The sequence below is a fragment of the Phoca vitulina genome, unplaced genomic scaffold (assembly GCF_004348235.1).
Source record: "Phoca vitulina isolate PV1807 unplaced genomic scaffold, GSC_HSeal_1.0 scaffold9, whole genome shotgun sequence".
Taxonomy (NCBI): domain Eukaryota; kingdom Metazoa; phylum Chordata; class Mammalia; order Carnivora; family Phocidae; genus Phoca; species Phoca vitulina.
In genome coordinates, this window is record NW_022589712.1 from 14,722,182 (window position 1) to 14,744,727 (window position 22,546).

Below are 22,546 nucleotides of genomic sequence, written 5' to 3' on the forward strand. Positions count from 1 at the left end.
TTGATAGAACATGGTAGAAATAAAAGATTGCAAAAGAAAAAAAATAAATAAATAGACACTACCATGTAAGCTGGTGCATCAGCTCTAAAATGTTTTGTAAAAACAGTAATTCATGGGAACAACAAAAAAGAAACAGACTGTGTTCCAAACTTTCCTCTATTTAAGGTTACTTGTATTTTACTAAACTGCTTTTCTTGAAAGTTAATAGTAGCTTGCATTTAGACAACTTCTGCAAAAAGGGGGTTTAATTATTTTAATGGACATCAGAATTAAAGAAGTTTCTGGATTTTTAGGAGGTTACATCTTTCACAGATAGTTCTTTTCTCAGTATTGACATCAGAAATTTCTGAACCTTTCAGACTCACATTTCAGCACACATAAATATTTGTGTAATCAGTTTGTTTCATGGGAAATTTTTTTTGGACTGTTCAGTATTTTGAAAACTATAACATAGGAACATGTGTATATTATACATGTATATGTATTTGTGTGTGTATATATATATATATATATATATATAGTTATTCCTATTTACCAATTTCTCTCATATTTTTGTTTGATCCATGCCCTGTCCTTTAGCCACACTGATCCCATCACTCTGGTTTAATAAGGGGAAATAAACCCTCCTTAGAAATTGTCCTTTCCCTCTCACTGTAGGATGAGGCCAGTGCCCTTGCTGAGAGCCCTTCACTGATCCCCTCACTGACATGCTTCTCTGCGGTCTTAGGCTTTCCAGCGACAGGTGCACGAGAGCCTCACCCAGCTGGAACTGATCAACAAGCAGTACCGTCGCCTGGCCAGAGAGAACCGCACCGATTCCGCCTGTAGCCTAAAGCAGATGGTTCACGAAGGCAACCAGAGATGGGACAACCTGCAAAAGCGTGTCACCTCCATCTTGCGCAGACTCAAGGTCTTTATTATGCCTCCTCTGTCACTTAGAGACCCAGAGGACAGGATTGGGCCATGCGAACATATTCAGACATAATCTCAGTGATTTTTATAAGATTGGGATGGCAAGAGTGGTTTATAGGGTAATTTATATGGTAAAGGGTTACAGAGTTCTCATTGTTTGTTGAGAAAGTGACTTTCCAGAAGAACGTTGGAATTGGCAGTGTCATCTCCATATGTGCATGTGGATTTTAGTTTTTTATCATTTTCTTTTCACATCCAGCATTTCATTGGCCAGCGTGAGGAATTTGAGACTGCTCGGGACAGCATTCTGGTGTGGCTGACAGAGATGGATCTACAGCTCACTAATATTGAGCATTTTTCTGAGTGCGATGTTCAAGCTAAAATAAAGCAACTCAAGGTAAGATAGTAGTGATTTTTCAAATTGCGAAGAAGAGGCGAAGAGGAAGGGATTTGTAGATCCTTTTGTAAAGAACATAGTAAAGAACTCATTTGAAAAAGTTAGTTCTCGATTAAAAAAAAATTCAGAAACTACAAAATGTATTAAAAATGAAATAAAGAACATTACCCAGAGATAACTACCATTAGTCTATATACTTTTAATTATTAACTTCATTGCCAGGGTGTTAGGAATCTTGTTTTTTGGCTGGTTGTTTTTTTTTTCTGCTTTGTTTCTAGCACCTTCAAATAGTTCATTTGACTTCCATGTTCCAACTTGCTCATGTTGGGATTTCATTCCACATATTCCACATCCTTAGATGCCAAGTTAATTTTTAAGCATATTTGATATGTTTCACCGTGCAGTTCCAACGCAGTGGCTAATTAAAAATTTAAATTAGATATAAGGAGTCCCTAAAAGGAAGAGTGTTTTAACAACTTGAGTATTATGCAAGAATAAATTCTCAGGATGACAAAAATCATAGATTCTCATAGATTCTCAGGATGAAAAAATCGGAAAGTAGCGAGCCCTGATAGTCCCACCCCTTCCCCACTGACTCCTCCGAGTCATTTCACAGACAAACCAATATTTAAAACCTTCAACAGGAAATTTCTACCAAGTGGTAGTTGACTCTTTTTAGACCCTGGCAGGGTCGCAGAGCTCACCACCATGCTCCCTTCTCCCAGCAGCCTTTTCCTTAGTGGGTAATTTCAACTATTACAGAGTTTATTCTTATATTGAATTAAAATTTGTCCCTGAAATCTGTCCCCACTAGCTTAACTCTTTTCAACTTTATAGAATGAGTCTAAATAATCCCCCCGAATTCCTTGTTGTTCAGATAATTATAATCTTTTCTGATTATGTCCTGAACCAATAAAAGAATCATCTGAGAAGAATTTGTGACATTATCATTTGGATGGTTTCTCTTAGTCATGTTTGACATATGATCAGAAAATCTAAAATTAAAATATTTAATTAACTCTCTAAAATGTTAAATTTATTTCAGTGGCACTATATTGCTTACCATTGCTTTTCATTAGGGATAACCAGTGCTATCAACTTTGTGATGGGTTTAAATGTTTTTTCCTGTGATTCTCTACCCACACCGTCTGTGGCAGTAAATTTCATTAGCCAAAGGCGCCTTTCTGGTCATGGAATTCTGACGATTCCATTTCTGACTCCTGTTCTGCTTTAAAATTTTTATGTTTGACTTTAGAAAGTAATAGCTTCTTGGCTTGTCACTATGTATGGTAAATTCAATATCCCCTGCGTGGTTTTTCTAAATATATATCTTATAATTATTTCATGTCACTATGAACAATAAAAAAATTACACAAGATTTGTGTTCCCCAGGCCTTCCAGCAGGAAATTTCACTAAACCACAATAAGATTGAGCAGATAATTGCCCAAGGAGAACAGCTTATAGAAAAGAGTGAGCCGTTGGATGCGGCCGTCATCGAGGAAGAGCTGGATGAACTCCGGCGTTACTGTCAGGAGGTCTTCGGGCGCGTGGAAAGATACCATAAGAAACTGATTCGCCTGCCTGTATGTGATCTGTTGTTTTTTTTTTTTTTTTCATTGTTACTAAGTCTAAAGAGAATTAGTTACACGGGGTTAGGTAGCCTTGGACAGTGGGTTCCAATCTGAGCTCTGACATGTGTTGGCTACATAACCTTGGGCATGTTACTTCACGTCTCTTGCCTTGGTGTCCTCAGCTGGTTTAATACTACTACCTCCCTTGTAGACAGGATTGCTTCGGGTATGAAACAGGTTTAATATATATGTAAAAACCTCAGAGAATACTGGCACATATCTTCTATGGAAGATAAAGACGCTTCTAGAAGAAATAAGGAGATGAAAGTGAGCAATGCAAGTAGTTGCTCAATTGATGAATTTGTTTAGTTGAATTTTTTTTTTCTCTTCCACTTTCCTAATTGCTACCATAATCACATCACAAAATGTTATTAGAATGTTTGGAATATTCTGTGATAAAATATATTTTGCATCTGGGATATAAGGTAAAAGAGGACCAGGTAAAGTTTCATTCGTAACCCACTCTTGTTCCTGAAATGTGCCATTGTGTAACTATTGTATTGCAGGCACGCTACTAGGCTGCCTTTTTTTATATTACCTTATTTTATCTTAATTATTTGAAGTATGTTTTAATATTCTTTCCATTCACCAGTGATAAAAACTGGAGCTTTGGTAGATTATAAGACATTTTTAAAAGTGATCAGAGGATTCCTACTTATTTGATGATAGGAAGTCATAAATTACCCCCACTGAGGTAGGAATATGGCCCAGATAAGCTCGAACACTGAGATTTGGTGAGAGGCAGAACAAGAAGTGGTAAGGGCATCATCTGACCACTGCGGTGATGGAGTTGGCTTGACTACATTTCTAGCTCCCAGATGATGAGCATGACCTCTCTGACCGGGAGCTGGAGCTGGATGACTCTGCAGCTCTCTCGGACCTCCACTGGCGTGACACCTCTGTGGACGGCGTGCTTTCCCCCCAGCCTTCCTCCAACCCCTCCCTCTCACTCGCCCAGCCCCTGCGGAGCGAGCGGTCCGGACGAGACACCCCTGCCAGTGTGGACTCCATCCCCCTGGAGTGGGACCATGACTATGACCTCAGTCGTGACCTGGAGTCTGCTGTGTCCAGAGCTCTGCCCTCTGAGGATGAAGAGGGTCAGGATGATAAAGATTTCTACCTCAGGGGAGCTGTTGGCTTATCAGGTAGGGAAGAGCTCTTCCAATAGGCCAAATTGAAAGAAAATAAAAAGGACTGAATATTGTATTTGAAATGTGTAAACTAAGCAGAATCCTCTTCTTCCTTTCTCCATTAGAATAAATTGCACATAATAGAATAATTGGGTATTAATGTGATTATCAAATCCAAAAATTGGCATGACCATTGGTTTATCCTACATACACTTACATTCTTACTATGTGACAAGCACTGTATAAGTATTAGGAACACATGGTTCCTTTTGTTCTCAAAGAGCCTACACTCTAGTGTGGAACACAGACAGATAAGCAACAGCTGTGTGAAACGTTGGTGCTACAATGTAATGTACACAGGGTGGTACAGAAACACAGCCAAGGGTTGACTAACCAGAGCTTTGAGGAAAGGCTTTAGGGAAAAGACTCTTGAGCTGAGACCCAAAGGATAAATGGGAGTCAGTTAGATAGACACAGTGAAGTTCAGAGGAAGAGAGGAGAGGGTGCCCACCCAGCTTTATGATCAGCCACAGAGCTTTTGGTCACCTGAAGTTCGTCCAGAATGACAAGGCTGTAGACTGAGAGACACAGAGTGGACAAACAGGAGGTGGAAAGGCAAACCAGGACCTGGTCACATAGCAGCCTACTTGCCATGGAAGGGTATTCTCTCCTGAAGGTGCTGGGGCACCACAGCAGATCTCTAAGCAGGAGTTGACATGATCAGATACATACTTTCAACAGAACCTGTCTCAATACTATATGGAAGGGATCACATTGGAGAAAAGCTCAGATGGAAACATTTTATGATCAAGGGTGGAGAGATGATGGTGGCCTGAACTAAGGAACAACACTGGGGATGGAGAGAATGGAAGAGAACTGACAAATCATGACAAGTCTCCTCCTTAAGTGATGGTTGATTGAACTGGGATTGAGCTGACTTTCAGACTTGGGTATCTTGGTGAAAGGTACAGGTAGACTGAGGCCCTGAGGACCACAAGAGGGAGAGAATGTTGTGGGTGTCTGTGGGCCAGGGGGCAGGGCAGCAAGAAGGGGGGAGGTAATGATTCAGTTGTGTACACCCTGAATTCGAGATACTGTAGAATATACAAATGGAATACCCAGCAGTAGTTGCATGGGTCTGAAGTTCTAGAACTAGAAATGCAGATTAGGTGGCTATCCACATATACATGGTAATTGTCCCTGAGGGAAGAGAGGAAATCATCCGGGAAAAATGTATAAAGCAAAACAGGAAAGACAAGACCATAAGAAACACATATAGTGAAGGGGTGGACAGAGAAAGAGGAACATTGTAGGAAGGTGAGTAAGAATGGAAGAAAGAATCAGAGGCCAATTCGCAGCACTTGTAAATGTGTCTCACACATTCTCCAAAAGGCCGTCTCTGCTTGTCTCTGATGGTTCCCATTTGGATTCCCAAGGGTATGACTCTATCTAAAAAGAAAATGATTTCCCTCATTTCTAATTTGTTTTTACAGTAGGCCTAATAGGCATTTCTTATCTATAGCAGTGCTCTCTGGTATGTAGCCATCAGCCACATGTGACTGAACATATTGAGCCCTGAAATGTGACCTTGCAAAATTGAGATTTGCTGTGTCAAATGTACTTATGTGAATTCACAAGTTTTGAAGACTTAGCACAAAGAAAGGATGTAAAATAGTAATAATATTTATGGTGATTACACATCATAATTCAGATATATTGGTTTAGCAAAGTAAAGCACTAAAATTATTTTCATCTGTTTCTTGTTACTTTTCTTAATGTGGCTCTTAGAACCATTAAAATGACATATGTAGCTCCCTTTATTTCTACTGGACAGAAATCTGCTGCTCTAGAATCTGTCTGGATTGAAATCTCAGTTCTGCCAATTACTACCTGTTGAAACTTGGATAGGTCATTTAATTCCTCTGGATCTCAGCTTTCTTATCAATAAAATGGGAATAAGACTTCCATGCACCCTGTAGGGTTTCTTCAAAGATAAATGAGTGCTTAGAACGGTGCTTGGCTCATAAAACATTCTCAGCGTGAGCTCTGATGGTTTATTTCAGGAAACCTTTGGTGAGCACGCTCACACTCCTCTGTATGTTCCTCTGCCTGTCTAGAGTGACTAACCTTTTTTCCCTAGGAAAGTTAATTCCCGCCACAAGGAATCTAGCTGTCAACTTAGACTGTGCTCTTTTTGCAGATGTAATGATCCCCGAAAGTCCTGAGGCCTATGTAAAACTCACAGAAAGTGCAATCAGAAATACCTCTGGTAGGCACAAAAAGCCAAAGCAATCCTCCCCCAGCCCTGACCTGTAACAAGCCTCCTCTCTGAGCACATCTGCTGTCTCTCTCACAGCTCTGTGGCACCAGCATGTTAAGGAACCACCTCCTTCTCTTACTGCTGCAGTAGAAACAAACAAAACCCCAGTCTGTTGATCAACACCAAGAATAAGATTTTAGTAATCAAGTTCAGTGAAACGACTTCTCAGCTTGTTAAATGGGAATGAGTCTCATTAGGTATAGACCTATGATGAAAATGGGAGATGGAAGTGCTAGTCTTCAGCATCTGTGCCCTGCTTGAGGGTAGCCGTACTGATTTCGTGACTTCCAGGACTCGTAGACTTACCTGTGCCTCGGCAGTCAGGGCTCAGGGCTCCCGGCCTGCATACGTGACGTCAGGCCCATCATTCATCCTCCTGATCTCAAGGGCCACATATAAGATCAGGGGTGAGACCAGATGTCTGGCTCTAAAAAAAATTGTAATTGACCTTAATAAGTCTTACCCCATAAAATAAAGAAAGGAAAATGGAACCAGTTTTGTTTAATGTTGCACTAGATAAACTATAGGTCAGCATAGCTGAGCATTTTGGGGGAAGGTGGAGAGAATAGGGTTTGAACACAATGATGCAATAGTGAATTGCAAAGGTGTAAGTTTACACTTAGTTTTTGAAGCAAAGTAGCATTGCTGAAATAGTGACTTCTTCAGTGATACCCAGTGAGAGACCTCTTCCAGGTGTATTTAGAAGGCCTTTTTTCAAAAAAAATTAATAAAGCTTACTAATATATGTTCTGCTTTCACCCTGCGTTAGCTTCACTCTGACAATCAATGTTCTTGTTCAGTTCAAAAATCATAACACACGCACGCACACACACATTTTGCACACACACACATCACACTTTGAAAGGCGATGAGCCAGAAGTTCCAGGCTCTAAGAGAACGCTTAGATGCAAATGCTAAAATCTTAGCTTTCTCCTGGTTTTGGTTTGGGTTTTAAACAAAAGCAAGCCTTTGGTAGTTTGGTGTCTCTACCCATATGTAACCTGAACTAGTCTCTTGGTTAACTTGAAGTCATACCTTAAGCGAATGATGCAGCCCGGGGTGACTGTCTTCTATGAGCACTATCTTCTATTGAGATGCAGAAGGAAAACAGAGGGTTATATCTTTTTCTGCTTCATAAGTGCCTGGCAGAGGGAATATGAGAAATAGCTGCATCTTGGTTTGGAGGGAGCAAAAGGCACCACCCTAGGCTTTTGGAGAGGCCTCCCACAGCTTACAACATGTAGTTTTTCAGGGAATCAGCTGGAAGCAGAGCAGACACACAGTCTGTTAGAGCCCCCTGCAGAGCCCTTTTGCAGTATCTGGCCTGCTAGGACTCTGAGCCAACCACATTCATTGATTGGTCTGGTCTTTGAACTTCTAACTCACCAGCACGTTAGTACTAAATTTGCTTTGTAATGACGCACACATATGTCCTTTCTGTACCGCCTTAGCCGAAGTAATTTCTCAAACTTCTCCTTGAATGTCAAGCGTGTTAAAGATGCTTGTGGTTGACACTGTAGGAGCTCCCAGTGCCTTCGAGTCGCAGATCCGACAACTGGACAGAGCCTTGGATGAGAGCCGTTTTCAGATGCAGCAAACTGAAAATATTATCCGCAGCAAAACTCCCACGGGACCGGAGCTAGACTCCAGCTACAGAGGCTATGTGAGTGTCCTGACCCTTGTGATGCCAGCAGGCACCTGGGAATCATAACTGTGTGACAAAGAACGTTCTGTCTGCGGCCCAGGGCTCTCTGAGCTATCGAAGCACCACGCTGTCCTTGAGCTCATGGGCTCGGGTGTACAAAACGAAGCCGTGCTAGCAGGCTACCTTTTGAGTAAAACGGGCCCGTGCTCAGATGCATTGACCTACTGCAGTGACCAACCTGTTCCTTTACATGGAGAACTCCGTGAGATCCATTTAATTGAAAGCAACAAAATGCTTTGGCTCTCAAAAGTGATTAGGCATTTTCCAAACTCAGCTAATAATTTTGGGGCCAAGGTTATCCTTGGAGCAGCAGATTTAGCTGATAGATTACTAACACGGAATATACTAAGCATGCAATAACCCCTTTTCTGGGGTTTATTGATTCACTTACTGGCTTTAGGAATATTTTTATCCTCTGTTATCAGTATGCTCATTCTGGAGAAAACAAATCTGACTAACAAGAGGGATTTGAAGAAAAGATGGCAAAAGATTGTATATATTACTAACTTCTGTTTTCAAAGTTCCTACCTAATAAAGTATATACTGAGTTTATTTGCTCTGCTCAAGTTACTGACCAAATAATTTTCCTGGAGAACTACCCATTTTCCTACACATACTTAAGAAAGAGAATTTAAAAGTAAATCTCTTCCATGGCTCATACTTTCTTTTCACACCCAAAAGACTGCTTAGTAAAAGGAAAGAAAAATTAATTTCCCTAAGTCTAATGACAACTCCAATGTACTGATTTTTGAAACCAGAGAAGAGAATTGTTGTAGTTTATATATGCTGATATTAATGTCCTCACAATTACAGAAGAGTAATCAATCAATCATGAGTTTATTTCCTGTTTAGTTTGGCCTGTTATACCAACTTCTATTATAGTGAAACTTATTTTTTTTTAAATATAATAAGGTTTCATGGTGACCATGCTGACATCACTGAGATTGTACTCAGTCTCAATCAAAAACAGTCAAACGTCATAGCAGTGTGATTTGTTAAAGGCTTTGAGACGTAACTTTATGGTTAGTAGAGCAAGAGTTCTTTGAATGCTGTGCATGACATTAAACTTGGAGTTGGAATGTTTTCCTTTGATGTTAGAATTTATTCCCTTAACACCTATTAAACATTGCTTAAATTTTCTTATGAAACAGCTGGCTTTAATAGTACTTTCTGCTTTTAAGTATTTTAATTATTTAATGCAAAAAAAATGTTCCTTTGAGATTTGTGGTAATATTATTGTTCCCACATTTCAGTTTAAGAAAGAAGAAGCAAGTTGCCAAAAATTATATATTGTATTGCCAGCTGAGGGCTCTGAGTTTTAAATCCCAGATTGGTTTTTAGTCTAAAACAGACAGAGATGTAAAAGAAATTCTGAGGGATTCTCATGCAAAACCCAGTATGCGAAGCATATCTTCAAGGCACTGTTCTGCGTGTCTATGAATGTGTCCTGTGTTGCAGGAACGTGTTTTTGAACTTGATTTTTTTGTTTTTAGCAGATTTTTTTTTCCCACAGAGCAGTAAAACACAGCCACTGTCCTTTTTAAGGAACTAGAAAGATCTTTTCCCCCAGAAACTCTTGCACTTGTGAGAATCTGAGAATTCTGTGACAGGGCCTGTTTTCTGTGTCTCAACAGATGAAATTGCTGAGTGAGTGCAGCGGAAGTATAGACTCGGTGAAGAGACTAGAACACAAACTGAAGGAGGAAGAAGAGAATTTCCCCGGCTTTGTTAACCTGAATACAACGGAAACCCAAACAGCTGGTGAGTGAGTGGTGCTCAGGTCAGGAAAGAGGGAAATAGAAGATCCTGAAGCCCCTTGTTGCCCCTGTGTTACCCTGTGCTGCTCATCTCACTCTACACGATTCTCCCCTGAGAGCTTTTCTCCATGTTACGATGATCTCCTGACAGAGTGGGGTAGGGAACACATCCCGTTTATTTTAATGCACTCTCTCTAACATTTTTTTTTAAAGATTTTATTTATTTATTTGACAGAGAGATAGAGAGAGAGCACAAGTAGGCAGAGTGGAAGGCAGTGGGAGAGGGAGAAACAGGCTTCCCGCCGAGCAGGGAGCCTGATGCAGAGCTTGATCCCAGGACCCCGGAATCATGACCTGAGCCGAAGGCAGACGCTTAACCGACTGAGCCGCCCAGGTGCCCCTCTCTCTAACATCTCTTGTCTGACATTTTATTTTATTTTATTTTATTTTGTTTTGTTTTATTTTTAAAGCTTTATTTATTTGAGAGAGAGAGAAAGAGTGTGAGTAAGGGGGAAGGGGCGGAGGAAGAGGGAGAGAGAATCTCAAGCAGACTCCACACTGAGCGCGGAGCCCAACGCGGGGCTCGATCTCACAACGCTGAGATCATGACCTGAGCTGAAACCAAGAGTCAGCGCTTAACCGACAGAGCCACCCAGGTGCCCCTCATCTGGCATTTTATATATGTGCTCTCCAAGTTCTGTTGCAAAAAGAAACCAACTGAATATCATCTTCATGCACTTTACTGCTTATTACTTCATAAAGCTCTTTATGGTATTAAATCCTATGTAGTTTTTTGTGGTTTTTTTACCCCATTATCATTAAAAATGCGGATAGGATAAACACAGCCATTATACTGTTTTGTTTTGGTTTTTGTTTTGTTTTTACAGCTAACAACAACAGAAGCGCCTGCTGGAATTACTTTTCTTTCTGTTGTTATTTATACATAGCCACGGATGTATCTTTGAAGCATCTCCCAAACACCCTGCGTGGAGAAACGCAGCTCGCTCATCTGTGTGTGTTGGGTCCTGCAGGTGTGATTGACCGGTGGGAACTCATCCAGGCCCAGGCCCTGAGCAAGGAGCTGAGAATGAAACAGAACCTCCAGAAGTGGCAGCAGTTCCGCGCGGACCTGAACAACATCTGGACGTGGCTGGGGGAGACGGAACAGGGGCTGGAGCAGCTGCGGCGCCTGGAGCTCAGCACTGACATCCAGGCTATCGAGCTCCAAATAAAAAAGCTCAAGGTAGCTGCCCTCAGCCTTTCCCACGGGGGCCAGACAGAGAACTGCCCCGTGGACTGCCTGGCCCGACGAAACCACTAGCTCTAGCTGGTCCGTTATCACCCAGCTGCAGGGAAGTTGTCAACAGAAATGAACACGAATGCCCAACCGTCCCAAATCAGTATTTATAGAACAGGTTTGGAAGGGCAGAAAGATGGACCACGTTGTAGAACCAGCCCCCGTGTAAATAATCATGTATGATTTAATGACTTAGTTCTTAAGGAATGACTAATATTAAAAGTTCATGAAACATCCAGGGACCTCTGGGACCTGTTTACCCTCTTTTAAGGGAAATGCAGAAATGACCAGGCTCCTGCCAGTCTGTATCTAGAGCTAGAGAGGTTTCCTCTCCAAGATTGTGTCTCTCTGACTTTGTAGAGATGTAGTGGAATTGCTTGACATTCTGGAAAGAGCAGAACATCTGAAATAGATTATAGTAGTAAAAGAAGCAATATGCAGTGTAATAAATACAACAAAATAAAACTGTGGAGTAATTATGGTAAAACACCTGGCATGTGCACTTGATTTTGGCCTGGACGGGTGTCCATCTGCACAGGATAATGTCCTCTAACTCCATCTCCAGGTCTTAACACTCCTCCTTAGCACAGTTCTTGAAATGCATTACTCTGTGGAGGCTTTTGTAAGCATACTCTGGATTGAGAGCCCAGTTTGTTTTTAATAGCTCCTTCAGTCCTTTCTTTTTGTTTGGAGAACATCAAGATGTGCTCTTCCTCAGAATGGAGCTACCTAGGCTCTCCGGGCTCAAGGGTTAAGTGTGCTGCATTTGTGTCTCGGGTTTTGTGTATGTTATTTATTTTGGGGTGATGTTTTGGTGGCTTGTTTTGTTTGTTGCTTGTTTTAAATTTGCAGAGAAATGAGTCTTCCCCACTGTTGCTCAGATTTCTTCTTATAGAATAACCTCTGCACTAGCCCCATCAATTTCTGGATGAGGCATCAGATGGGAGATGCAATTTATATTATCTGGATTATAAAATGCTTTTTTCTCTAACGTACTTAAATTATTTTATTTCCTCTCTGGGAAAATGTAAGGCAGTGTGTATGATGACCAAACTCCTTAAAAAGTTGATAAAGCAAATGCTGGCCGGAGTCTGAGACCTAAGTGAGATTAGGGTGGGAAAAGGAGACCTTGAAATTCAGCATGTGTGATAAGAAAAAGCCACCCTCTGTGTGCCTTCCCCAGTCCTTCCTGTCTGTTTCCTGAATATAAGTCTGTATCTTTCCACAGTATCTCTTGATCTTATAATATCTCTGTGGTCAAATCTATATTACTGCATTTTAAGAATCTGTTGGAAAGTGAAAAATTAAGACAAGCTGGAAACATAACAGAAATGTTGAGAACTTAGAAGAAAATGTAGCGTGGGTAGATGTGATTTGCAGGATCACTGACCCTAAACTAATCTGGGGATGTTTAAACAGTACCCAGATATTGAATCATTAGTGCATAATCATGTGCTGCACAAGTTGTTGGAATAGTCCTAGATTTGTGGGAAATGCATAAAGCAAAAATCAAGTTGCCTAGTTTTTTGTGAAATCAATGTGAATTGGTTAGCTGTTGAAATACCCAATCCATTCTCTTCACCATCACAAGAATGTGGCCTATGACATTGGCAGGGTTCTCCCCTTGTGGGCCACTAACTCTCTGTGCCTCCCGAGTCCAAACAGCTAGAGGCTGAGTCCTGGGAATCTGCCTTCTTAGCAAGTTTCCCATTTCATTCTTCTGCACACAACTTTAAGTCCCATTGGTCTAGTGATGAGATTCTTACACTAGAACATCTCCTGCTGCCCATCTGGGTTTGTTTTGTTTTATTGTTGTTGAGCTCCTGTGCTTGGGTTGAGTTCATCAGACTCCTTAGTTGGGTGCACAGGGTCATCAGCGCTTCCTGCAAAGTTCCTCTTAATTTTATTTATCCTATTCCACCACTGTTTTCTAATCTCCATTCCTGAAACCCGTGGCAACCATTCTTAAATACTGAATGAGTATTCATTCATATATGCATAAAAAATGTGGATTTGTATGTGTGCTCGTGCCTTTTAAATCACATAAATGCTCTCATGTTATACACATTGCTCCGTTTCTGACTGTTTCACTCTACACCATATTTTAAAACCTATTCGAGTTGTCAAGTGTACATCAAATCCATTTCCTTTAACTACAGTGTGGCCCTCAGTGGTGTGCATCACTGTCTCTTATCTAGCCATTCGGTTAAGGCCAGTTTTACTGAATGGATCTTTTAATTTGGGTGAAGCATTTCCTAAGATCTTAAACTATGCTCTAAATGTTTTTATTATTATTTTCTTTCTTTGGTTGTTCTCCTTTCTCTTTATAGGAGCTCCAGAAAGCTGTGGACCACCGGAAAGCCATCATCCTTTCCATCAACCTGTGCAGCTCTGAGTTCACCCAGCCTGGCAGTGAGAAAAGCCAAGATCTGCAAGATCGCTTGTCCCAGATGAACGGGCGCTGGGACCGTGTGTGCTCACTGCTGGAAGAGTGGCGGGGCCTGCTCCAGGATGCACTGATGCAGTGTCAGGTTCGTGGGAGTCAGACATTTCCAGTGTAGCTGAGTCTGGGACTTGATTTATTAAGGTCACTTCGAGGGATGCAATCGCTCCCCAAAGCCGGGATTTGAATGAGATAACATTGTGCCCAAACTATTCATTATGCTGGAGAATCTGTACATCTGGACCCCGTCTTTTATCCAGCTAACTGGACTATTCCCACAAGTTTATCTCAGCCCCAACTCATTCATTCATTCATTCATTCATTCATTCAACAGATATTTACTGAGCATGTTGGCAGATATTTCCTGAACATGAAAGTGAGCATTACAAATATTTACTCATCCATTCGACCACAATTATTTGATAAGTGCCCACTCTCTGACAGATATTATGTAGAGCAGTCAGGATACAACAAAGCCTCTACTTTTGTTGGGGAAGACAAACAGTAAAAATGCAAGTAATTGCTGGGACACCTGGGTGGCTCAGTCAGTTGGGCGTCTGCCTTCAGCTCAGGTCATGATCCTGGGGTCCTGGGATCGAGCCCCGCATTGGGCCCCTTGCTCAGCGGGGAACCTGCTTCTCCCTATGCCTGCCGTTCCTCCTGCTTGTGCTCTCTCTCTCTCACAAATAAATACATTAAAAAATGCAAGTAATTGCTTAACCAAGATGCTTACAAGTGTGGATGTTAAGAGTAACTGAGAAAAGCCACTTTGGGATAGAGGTCAGGGAATTTCTATGAATCTTTGAGCTGACACTGGAGGAATATGCTAGACAGAGCCAATGGGATGTCCCAGAAACAGGAAAGGGCTTAGTGTCTTTAAGGTCAGAAAAGAGGCCAGTGGGATCAGAATGTAGTCAGAGAGGCAGGGATAAGAAAGATCAGGGAGATGCTTAGCAACCAGATCATGCAGGGTCTTGTAGGTCCTGACGAGGAGCAGATTGTATTCTGAGCACAGTGTAAAGCTGCTTCCCAGGTTTGCATGTACCCCAAGAATACCTTGAAAGCAGGTACGCAAGCTGTTGTCTCACCCCTGCACCCCCTCCTAGCCCTGTGCGTAAGAGATTTTCAGTAACTATGTGTTGAATAAATGAATGAACAAATGGATGAATGAAGGATATAGGGATCGGATTAAGGCCTTACAAGATGGGAAGGTTTGAATACAGGGAAAAGAGGGGAGAAGAGTTGCTTTCTTCCAAACTGTATAGTAACCCTAGAAATTAAGTATTTGATGCCAGTTTTTCCTTATGTCTAAGTTCTCCCTCAAATAACAAACTAGATGCTTTTGGAGAGAATGTGAACTCAGAAAATTGCCACAGCACCAGTGCCTTTCTCAGAAAGGAGTTGTGCATAAGACCTTAAATCCAACGTATCTTTGCCAGTGGTAGCAATTGTAAAGAGTGGAAATTTAAGCTGTGAGGGAAAGAAGAATATATTATTCACGATGATTTTATACTCCATTTTTTTTCTTCATAGGATTTCCATGAAATGAGTCATGGTTTGCTTCTTATGCTGGAGAACATCGACAGAAGGAAAAATGAAATTGTCCCTATTGATTCTAACCAGGATGCAGAGACACTTCAGGACCATCACAAACAGCTTATGGTAAGATGCGTGAGCTCTGGCGGCCTGCCTACTCATAGCAGTCATCAATTTCATTTACAGAAAAAGAATGGAGGTGATTTTTTTTTTTTTTTTTACCTTTTGCATGCTGGTCTCTAATTTTCTCTTTTTTATTTGTTATAGTTTCTGATTTTTGTGAGGCAAACATGCTTATAGAAGATGACGTCTACTAGCTTTAGAATCTGGTTCTAAAGTCATTGCTCAATTGTAGAGATCTTAATTAGTTCTTCATCTTAATTAGATTGTTTTTACTAAAGCAGATCTTTGGCAATTGCACTTATTTTTAATTTAAACTGTATTTGTTACATCTATGTATAAAGTAAGAGTATATTGAGTTGCTTAAATTTTATTTTTATGGACATTGAAACTATTAAAATAGAGGGACCATTAAGACTTCTTAGAAGAAATTAAGTGGGGGGGTGCCTGAGTGGCTTAGTCAGTTCAGCAACTGCCTTTGGCTCAGGTCATGCTCCCAGGGTCCTGGGATCAAGCCCCATGTCAGGCTCCCTGCTCAACAGGGGAGTCTGCTTCTCCCCCTTGTCCTGCTCATGCTCTCTCTCACTCACTCTCTCTCTTTCAAATAAATAAATAAAACCTTAAAAAAAAAGAAGAAGAAATTAAGTGTATCAGATTTAACAGTAACCTTGTCACCAAGTTTTGTGAAAATGAAGACAAAAGGGAAATGTGAAAAGTTATTTTCATTATATGAGAAAAAGAAAACATACCAGTTCTCAAGGAGAAAGAAACTTTTTCTAGCACTGAATTCAAAAGGAAATTTGCAGAATCTCTGCGTAGATTCTTATGCAAAGGACTTTGGACAATATAATGTACAGTGTACTTAAGGGATTTTATAGAAGATAAAGCAGTATATTTGAGTTCCATTAGGAGAAAATGATTTGCATTTTGTAGCTTTCTGTATTTTTAAAATGTCATTTCTCAACATTTAATGCTTATTAACCTAACCAACAGAATTGGTAGCTTTTAATTCAGTACCATGAAGGTCTTAGAAACCAAGAAGGAATAACTATGCAATGGCATTTGTACTGACTTTTGACCTCAGACATTAGTTGTAAATAATAAATCACTACTATATCCTTCAAAAAAATCTTGGACAAAGATCAGAGTATATACTTAGACATATGTGAGTTTTGCTATATTTATATGTTAATGTTTCACTTTCTGTATAAAAGAATATCTTACATCTCTTTTGCATAATACTTGATATTTTAAGCACATTCACGTATATTCACCAATTTGAACCTTTCAATATATGTACTGTGGACCAGGCAGGAAAAGGTATTATCATTTTCTGAAATGAGAGAACTTGAGATCAGAAAGGTTCAGGGGCCTTATAAACTGTTTTTGGCAGAGGCAGGGTTAAAACCCAGACCCCTGATTCCTGAATGCCAGGGGCTGCTTCATTCTTCCCTATGTGAGCACAGCATTCAGATACTCAGGTTTAATTGTCCACTAAGTTAAACTGATGTCATTCTGCCTTTTTGGAATTTTCCCCAATTATCAAAAATTCTTAGTAAAGCATTTCTTATCACACACATAGCAAATAAGGCATGAGCTATTGGAATCCCAACTCAGAGTGACCTCACTGCAAGACATGTCTTGCCAACTCCTGGTGAATGCTGAAGGCACAGACTGTTTAGAAGCCAAAGAAAAAGTCCATGTGATTGGAAATCGGCTCAGACTTCTCTTGAAGGAGGTCAGTCATCACGTCAAGGAGCTGGAGAAGCTATTAGACATGTCAAGCAGTCAGCAGGTAAGCTCTAAGCAGACATCATTGTTAGCATTTCTTACAGGAAACCAAAGAAGCATCATCTTTATCCATTTTTAGAAGGACTTTGAACATAGTACTTGTCAGGATAAAGTGCCCGCTCTCAATCACTGCTCTTACGAGTCCTGTCTCAAAATAAAAAAAGGGACTCATAAACTTTTATAATAGGACACTGCTTTTGATTCTATTACATCAAAAAAACCTCTTTCAATTGTTACTGCTGACCCTTTAATAACAAAACTATACCTGTATTTTCCAGCAGGACCAAACATACAACCAGAAAATGCCTAATACACTAGAAGAATTAGGTTCTGTTCTTAGAGTTGTCTGATTCTATTTTTCCCAAGGAATGGTTCGGTTTTTTATGGAGGATGGGTGGGGATGGGCTGGTAAATGCATTGTGGATTACCAAGTCATCACAGCTTTGGGACATGGAGTCATTAAAAGAATCTATTTCCTATGTAGGATTTGTCTTCCTGGTCTTCTGCTGATGAACTGGACACCTCGGGATCTGTGAGTCCTACATCCGGAAGAAGCACCCCCAACAGACAAAGAACGGTAACTTTCCACTGGTCCTTTTCAGTTGGCCCATGGGAGGGAACGCTGGGGAGCAACAGTATCTATACCTACCTCAGGGTCCACATGCTCCCCTTGGGGAAAGCAGGAGTCCCCCTACAGAGGAGGGTGGTCACACAGTAACACAGTGAAGTGTTGTTTCCTCAGCCCTGCGGCATGCCCTCCCCACATGCACTCAGGAATGGAAAAGAACATTCTGTTTTTCAAAAGAAGGAGGGCTCAATGTGTGGTTGGTACAGGGAGACAAGTTATTTCTCTTGCTCCAAGGGCCATCGCTAGAATGGTGTTCCCTTGTTTCTTTGGTGGCTCCTCCCTTCAAACCACTACCATCATAGTTCACCTAAAAAAGTAGGTTCTCTGTAAAGGGGCGCCTCAGCCAGAGCAGACAAAACTGTGAGTGTCTCATGAGACCATTGAATGTATGAGACAAGTGGGGGTTCTGTTGAACTCTCAAGCGAAGAAACTCCTGAAGGTGGTTCTGAAGGTTTCTGATGACTGTGTTGCCCGCAAAGAGGCAACAGCTCAAGAGGACTCAGCCACGGAGCCTTTGGGAGGCTGCCTCACCGGTATTCTGTGAGACCGGAAGGACAGATCTGGCCCCTGCTACCCTCTATACTTTGATTTCTCTGTGTAATTAGAAGCTTGTTTTTGTTTTGTTTTGTTTTGTTTGTCCGGCTTTATGATTATATTCATTTTTATTACACCCCATTTTCCTTAGTTTTTAGAAGTATTGATTTTGTTTGCACTTTTTTTGTTATGAACACTTAAGTTCTATGCTGATAAATGTTATTATCTTATTTAGGATTGTTTTTTACTACATTCACTAGTTTCCTATAGATCCTAGTTTAAGAATGTGAAGGAATACTGGCTTTTCGAGTCAAAGTCTAACCCTGACTTAACCCGTTGGGTCCTCATCATTCTACAAAGAAAAATCTCATATTGCCATTGTTATCTATTTATCTACCAAGAATTTCAATACTGTTTCAGCGTTCTAGAAGACAAAAATACAAGGCATGCTGACCTTCATATTTATTGTAAGTAAATCCTCAGCTGGTGTAGAGTCACCTGTGTTTCCACCATGAAAAATGGGGTAAAATATCCCCACTGTGGTGGGGACTCCCGAACCAGTTTCTGTTTCCTCGGTGACCGATGATAGAGATGTGGATTTATTTCACTTCTTCAACAAAAGAAAAGCCAGTTTCCTGAATTCATGGGTACTGATCATTTCATTTTATGTATTTTTCCTTTGCTGCACTTTTAGTTTAATTTTTTTCAGTAGCTTGTCTTTATTTGCCGGGACTGAACATTCTTCTTTCTTTACCCCTGTTCATTGCAAACAGCCACGAGGCAAATGTAGTCTCTCACAGCCTGGACCCTCTGTCTACAGTCCACACAGCAGGTACCTTGTTCTCCTGGTTTCCACACTGTTCTAGAACTCCAAGAGGATGATGAAAATTGTCCATGATTTAGGTAGACCTCTATCTGGCCTGCCTCAGGGTAGTTGAGAAATTACTTGTTTCATCCGCACACCCTTTTCCTAATAAATTGGAAGAGACTTTTCTAAGTGCAAAGTATAAGTAAAGCTCAGAGCACAAAATATTTGGGTCCCACCAGAATTGCATCTAACTAGACATAGGCCATCTGGTACTTTTCATCCCATCGTATTCTGTGTGCACTTAAGGATTCAGTGCAGTAGATGGCTCAGCCTCCATTTGATTCATGGCAAACTTTCCTCATCCTCTTTATTTCTAGATTTTACAATAAGACAGGTAATAGATCAATGAATTATTTTACCACTCACAGAACCCACAAATCTGAATAAAATATACTAACATCCCCAGCTTTTTATTTTATTTTCATGTTTTATCCAGATTGTGGGTTTTGAATTCTCAAAATGGCAAGTCCTAATTTGGTATTATTTAAAATTTATAAGCACCTTCTCTCTTTTGCTTATCCTAAAACTTCTCTTCTGCCAGCACACTCAGTCACTCACCTTCCTGACACTTGGCAAACTCTTTCACGCTAGAAACAAGGGCAGTCAGTGCCCCTGCCCGGGGACGTCCAGAGAGCCCACTCACAGCTGCCACTCCGTGCTTTACGCCTGGCTTCCCACAATCCCTTGTTTCTGCAGTTAGCGGTGCTTTGCCTTCTTCGTTGTTGGTGTGATGTCTGTGCTTCCCTGCCCTTTCACTAATCAGTTCATGTTCCCCCAGACAACTTTTTAAAAAATGAAAATACTGTCCCTAGAGCTGATTTTTTCATTCCAATCCCAAGCAGTTCACTGTTAAAGTAGTTTGCCCCTCTGGAAACTTATCACCACTGAGCTGGAATCTAAATTCCTGAAAGGAGGGTGAGGGGTAAGGAAGTGTAGAGCTGTAAACAACCCCTGAGTAATAGTTTTCACTTTCCAGCTGTGTGCTGAAGGGACTGGATATTTGATTTGGTCATTCCTACTCAGCTGAAGCAATGCAGAACGTACTTTGATGTGCTTTTGGTTTTAAGCCTCCCTTTACTGTGCTTTTTTTTTTTTTTCTTTCCCTTTGGTTTGGTTTGACAATTTTGTGGGGGCTTTTTGTCCATAATAAACCAATAATGAAATATGAATGGAGAAAAACTCACAAGGATTTTTGAAGAGAATGATGGACTTCCACAGGTGCTCTGAGGTTCTCTTAGTCCCCTACAAGAAAAGCCAGTCATCTACCATAGACAGATCATTGTTTTGTCCATCTTCTCCCCACAAATTGCCAATATGCCATGAACAGAGATGGGGACTGTCCCCATAGCAGCCCTATTAGGATACCAGAGATCAATTCTTTGGTTGACATAACTGACGGTGATGAGAAGGGGGAAGGCTCTTACATTATTATGCAACACCAATAGCAACCACCCTTTGGTTCCCAAATACCACATCAATCTGCAACCCCAACTCTTTCAGTCGCACGGGGTCTTCTGAAAATGCCCAAGGCATCGTTTCTCAGGGCAGCAAGTGCTTCAACATGTCTCCTACGGGGGCTTTGCAGCTGGGACGGCCACATTCACAGGCGCCTTTCAGCTCTGCTCTGTCCAGCGCTGTGCATTAACATCTTTCTGAGCATACAGCACGGTGTTTACTTTGTTACGTAAGGGTCTGGAATACAAATGAGCGACACCTGAATGGTAAACTTCATCAAACACCTTGGCAGACAGGTTGTGGTTGAACATTCTTGGACTTCTTAACTTCTTGGCACCTCTGTTTGGGGTGCACCCAACCCCGACAATGGAATGCGGAGTCTGCTGGGAAAGAATTGATTTCACTCATAATCCAGGCTGTCACGGTGTTCCTTTACATTGAGACTTGAGTGTACCTTGTGTTTGATCTTGCACTGGTCCAGCAAATTTGAAAGCACAAACGGTTTAGAATGTTGACCCCAGCGATCTACAATGGAAAATTTTAGACACATATTCTTTCTAAGAGAAGAAAGAGGCTGAGTTGGAAGAAACAGGGTATCCGTTTGAAGGAAGGGGGTTCTTATATTATTTTGTTGTTTAAGGTCTGATGTTAATAATACAGTTGCTTATCTGCTATATATGATTTCAGGTTGGTTTTATATCCACAGTTCTATGTCCTCTTATGTAATATTCTATGCCTACATACCGATTGATGCCAATATTTACTGTATACCTACTATGTGTAGGCACTGGGCTTGCAAAATTACTACCGTATGGTTCCTGCCATGTGTCAGAATGTACAGATGCCCTAAATCAATTACAAGGAGCTCCTCAAGACTCCTTTAAAATTATAAACATTTAAAAAATATCTGTGCATACATTCATAATGATTATTCATCAGTTTTTAAAGAGGTTTAAGAAGCACTGTTTATGATAGTCCAGCTGGACTTTTTTTCTATTTTTGACTTAAAATCGTCTGACTCAATCACCAACAAGTCTTTTCAACTCTCCTGGATTATTTGAAGTTGACAAATGAGATTTTACTCCAGTTTCCAGCAAGGCAAAGGAATAATTGCTCTGTAGTCTGGATACAGTGAAGCGATGACTTCATTCTAAAACTTAACCAAAAATTCTAAAAGAAATTTTAAAAATTCTAACATGCAAAATTTCCTTGGACACCTTTGGTCTCTGGCACCTTCTACAGAGAGAACTAAAGTGGAACAATAGATGGAAGGGAGGGGGAAAACTGTGAGCACTTCACTCTAAACACTGTTCAGTTTCTTATGGAATTTTTTTTCAAGTCTTTTCTGTCAGGCTCCTCCCTGGGGAATCTCCTTACCCGTAGCACTTAGAGAGCCTCCGCCTATACAGGTATACTTCTAGGACAGGCTGGCCACCAGGGCTGAGAGCAGTTACGGGGTAAGGCACCAGTAGGTTTCTTTTATAATATTTTGAAGTATGCATTCCCAGTGTTTCCCAGGAACAAGTCAGCCGCTTTGGCAAATGTATCACATCTTTGAAAGCACTACTAATAAATCAGAACTATTCTCCTGGGAGACAAGCCTGCGTACAACCAGTCCCTAATGGTATGAATTAGCACACCTTTGCATTAACAATGATGATAAGACAATAATGATAAATTGTGACATTTATTTAGCACTTAATGTGCCTTAAGCGCTATGCTAAGCATTGTATATCTGTCACCTCATTTAACTCTTACCACATCCCCATGGCATGGCTGTATTCCCAAGTTCACAGACAAGGACACTGAAGATTAGAGGCACGAAGATTAAAGATTTGAACCAGGTTTACCTGACTCTGGATCCTAGTTTGTAAATCACTTCCCTCTGCCGGAGCGGTGGGGCGCTGCTCCTTTGCACAACAGTTTTAGGACTTGGGCTCCCACAGCCTGCCTGACACTGCTTAGGACCAGCCAGTTCATTTTTTTGAAAAAGGAGACTGAAATCCTAAATTGATTCTGGA

At 40.9% G+C, this 22,546-nt stretch overlaps 1 protein-coding gene across 16 annotated transcripts in view; it reads left to right on the top strand.

The window, feature by feature from the left end:
- The window catches only part of SYNE1 (spectrin repeat containing nuclear envelope protein 1), a 437,497-nt gene that overhangs the window by 409,845 nt on the left and 5,106 nt on the right, over positions 1–22,546 (top strand). For 11 of the 16 annotated variants that reach the window (XM_032407632.1, XM_032407640.1, XM_032407639.1 and 8 more), the window contains 13 exons: positions 728–910; positions 1,172–1,309; positions 2,702–2,893; positions 3,753–4,086; positions 6,272–6,340; positions 7,912–8,054; positions 9,731–9,857; positions 10,885–11,096; positions 13,481–13,681; positions 15,127–15,255; positions 16,832–17,044; positions 17,525–17,617; positions 18,976–19,034. In XM_032407632.1, coding sequence (XP_032263523.1) covers positions 728–910; positions 1,172–1,309; positions 2,702–2,893; positions 3,753–4,086; positions 6,272–6,340; positions 7,912–8,054; positions 9,731–9,857; positions 10,885–11,096; positions 13,481–13,681; positions 15,127–15,255; positions 16,832–17,044; positions 17,525–17,617; positions 18,976–19,034 — 2,093 coding nt within the window. The remainder of the gene's footprint in view (positions 1–727; positions 911–1,171; positions 1,310–2,701; positions 2,894–3,752; positions 4,087–6,271; positions 6,341–7,911; positions 8,055–9,730; positions 9,858–10,884; positions 11,097–13,480; positions 13,682–15,126; positions 15,256–16,831; positions 17,045–17,524; positions 17,618–18,975; positions 19,035–22,546) is intronic. The other 5 variants (XM_032407641.1, XM_032407642.1, XM_032407643.1 and 2 more) reach the window with 4 other exon arrangements.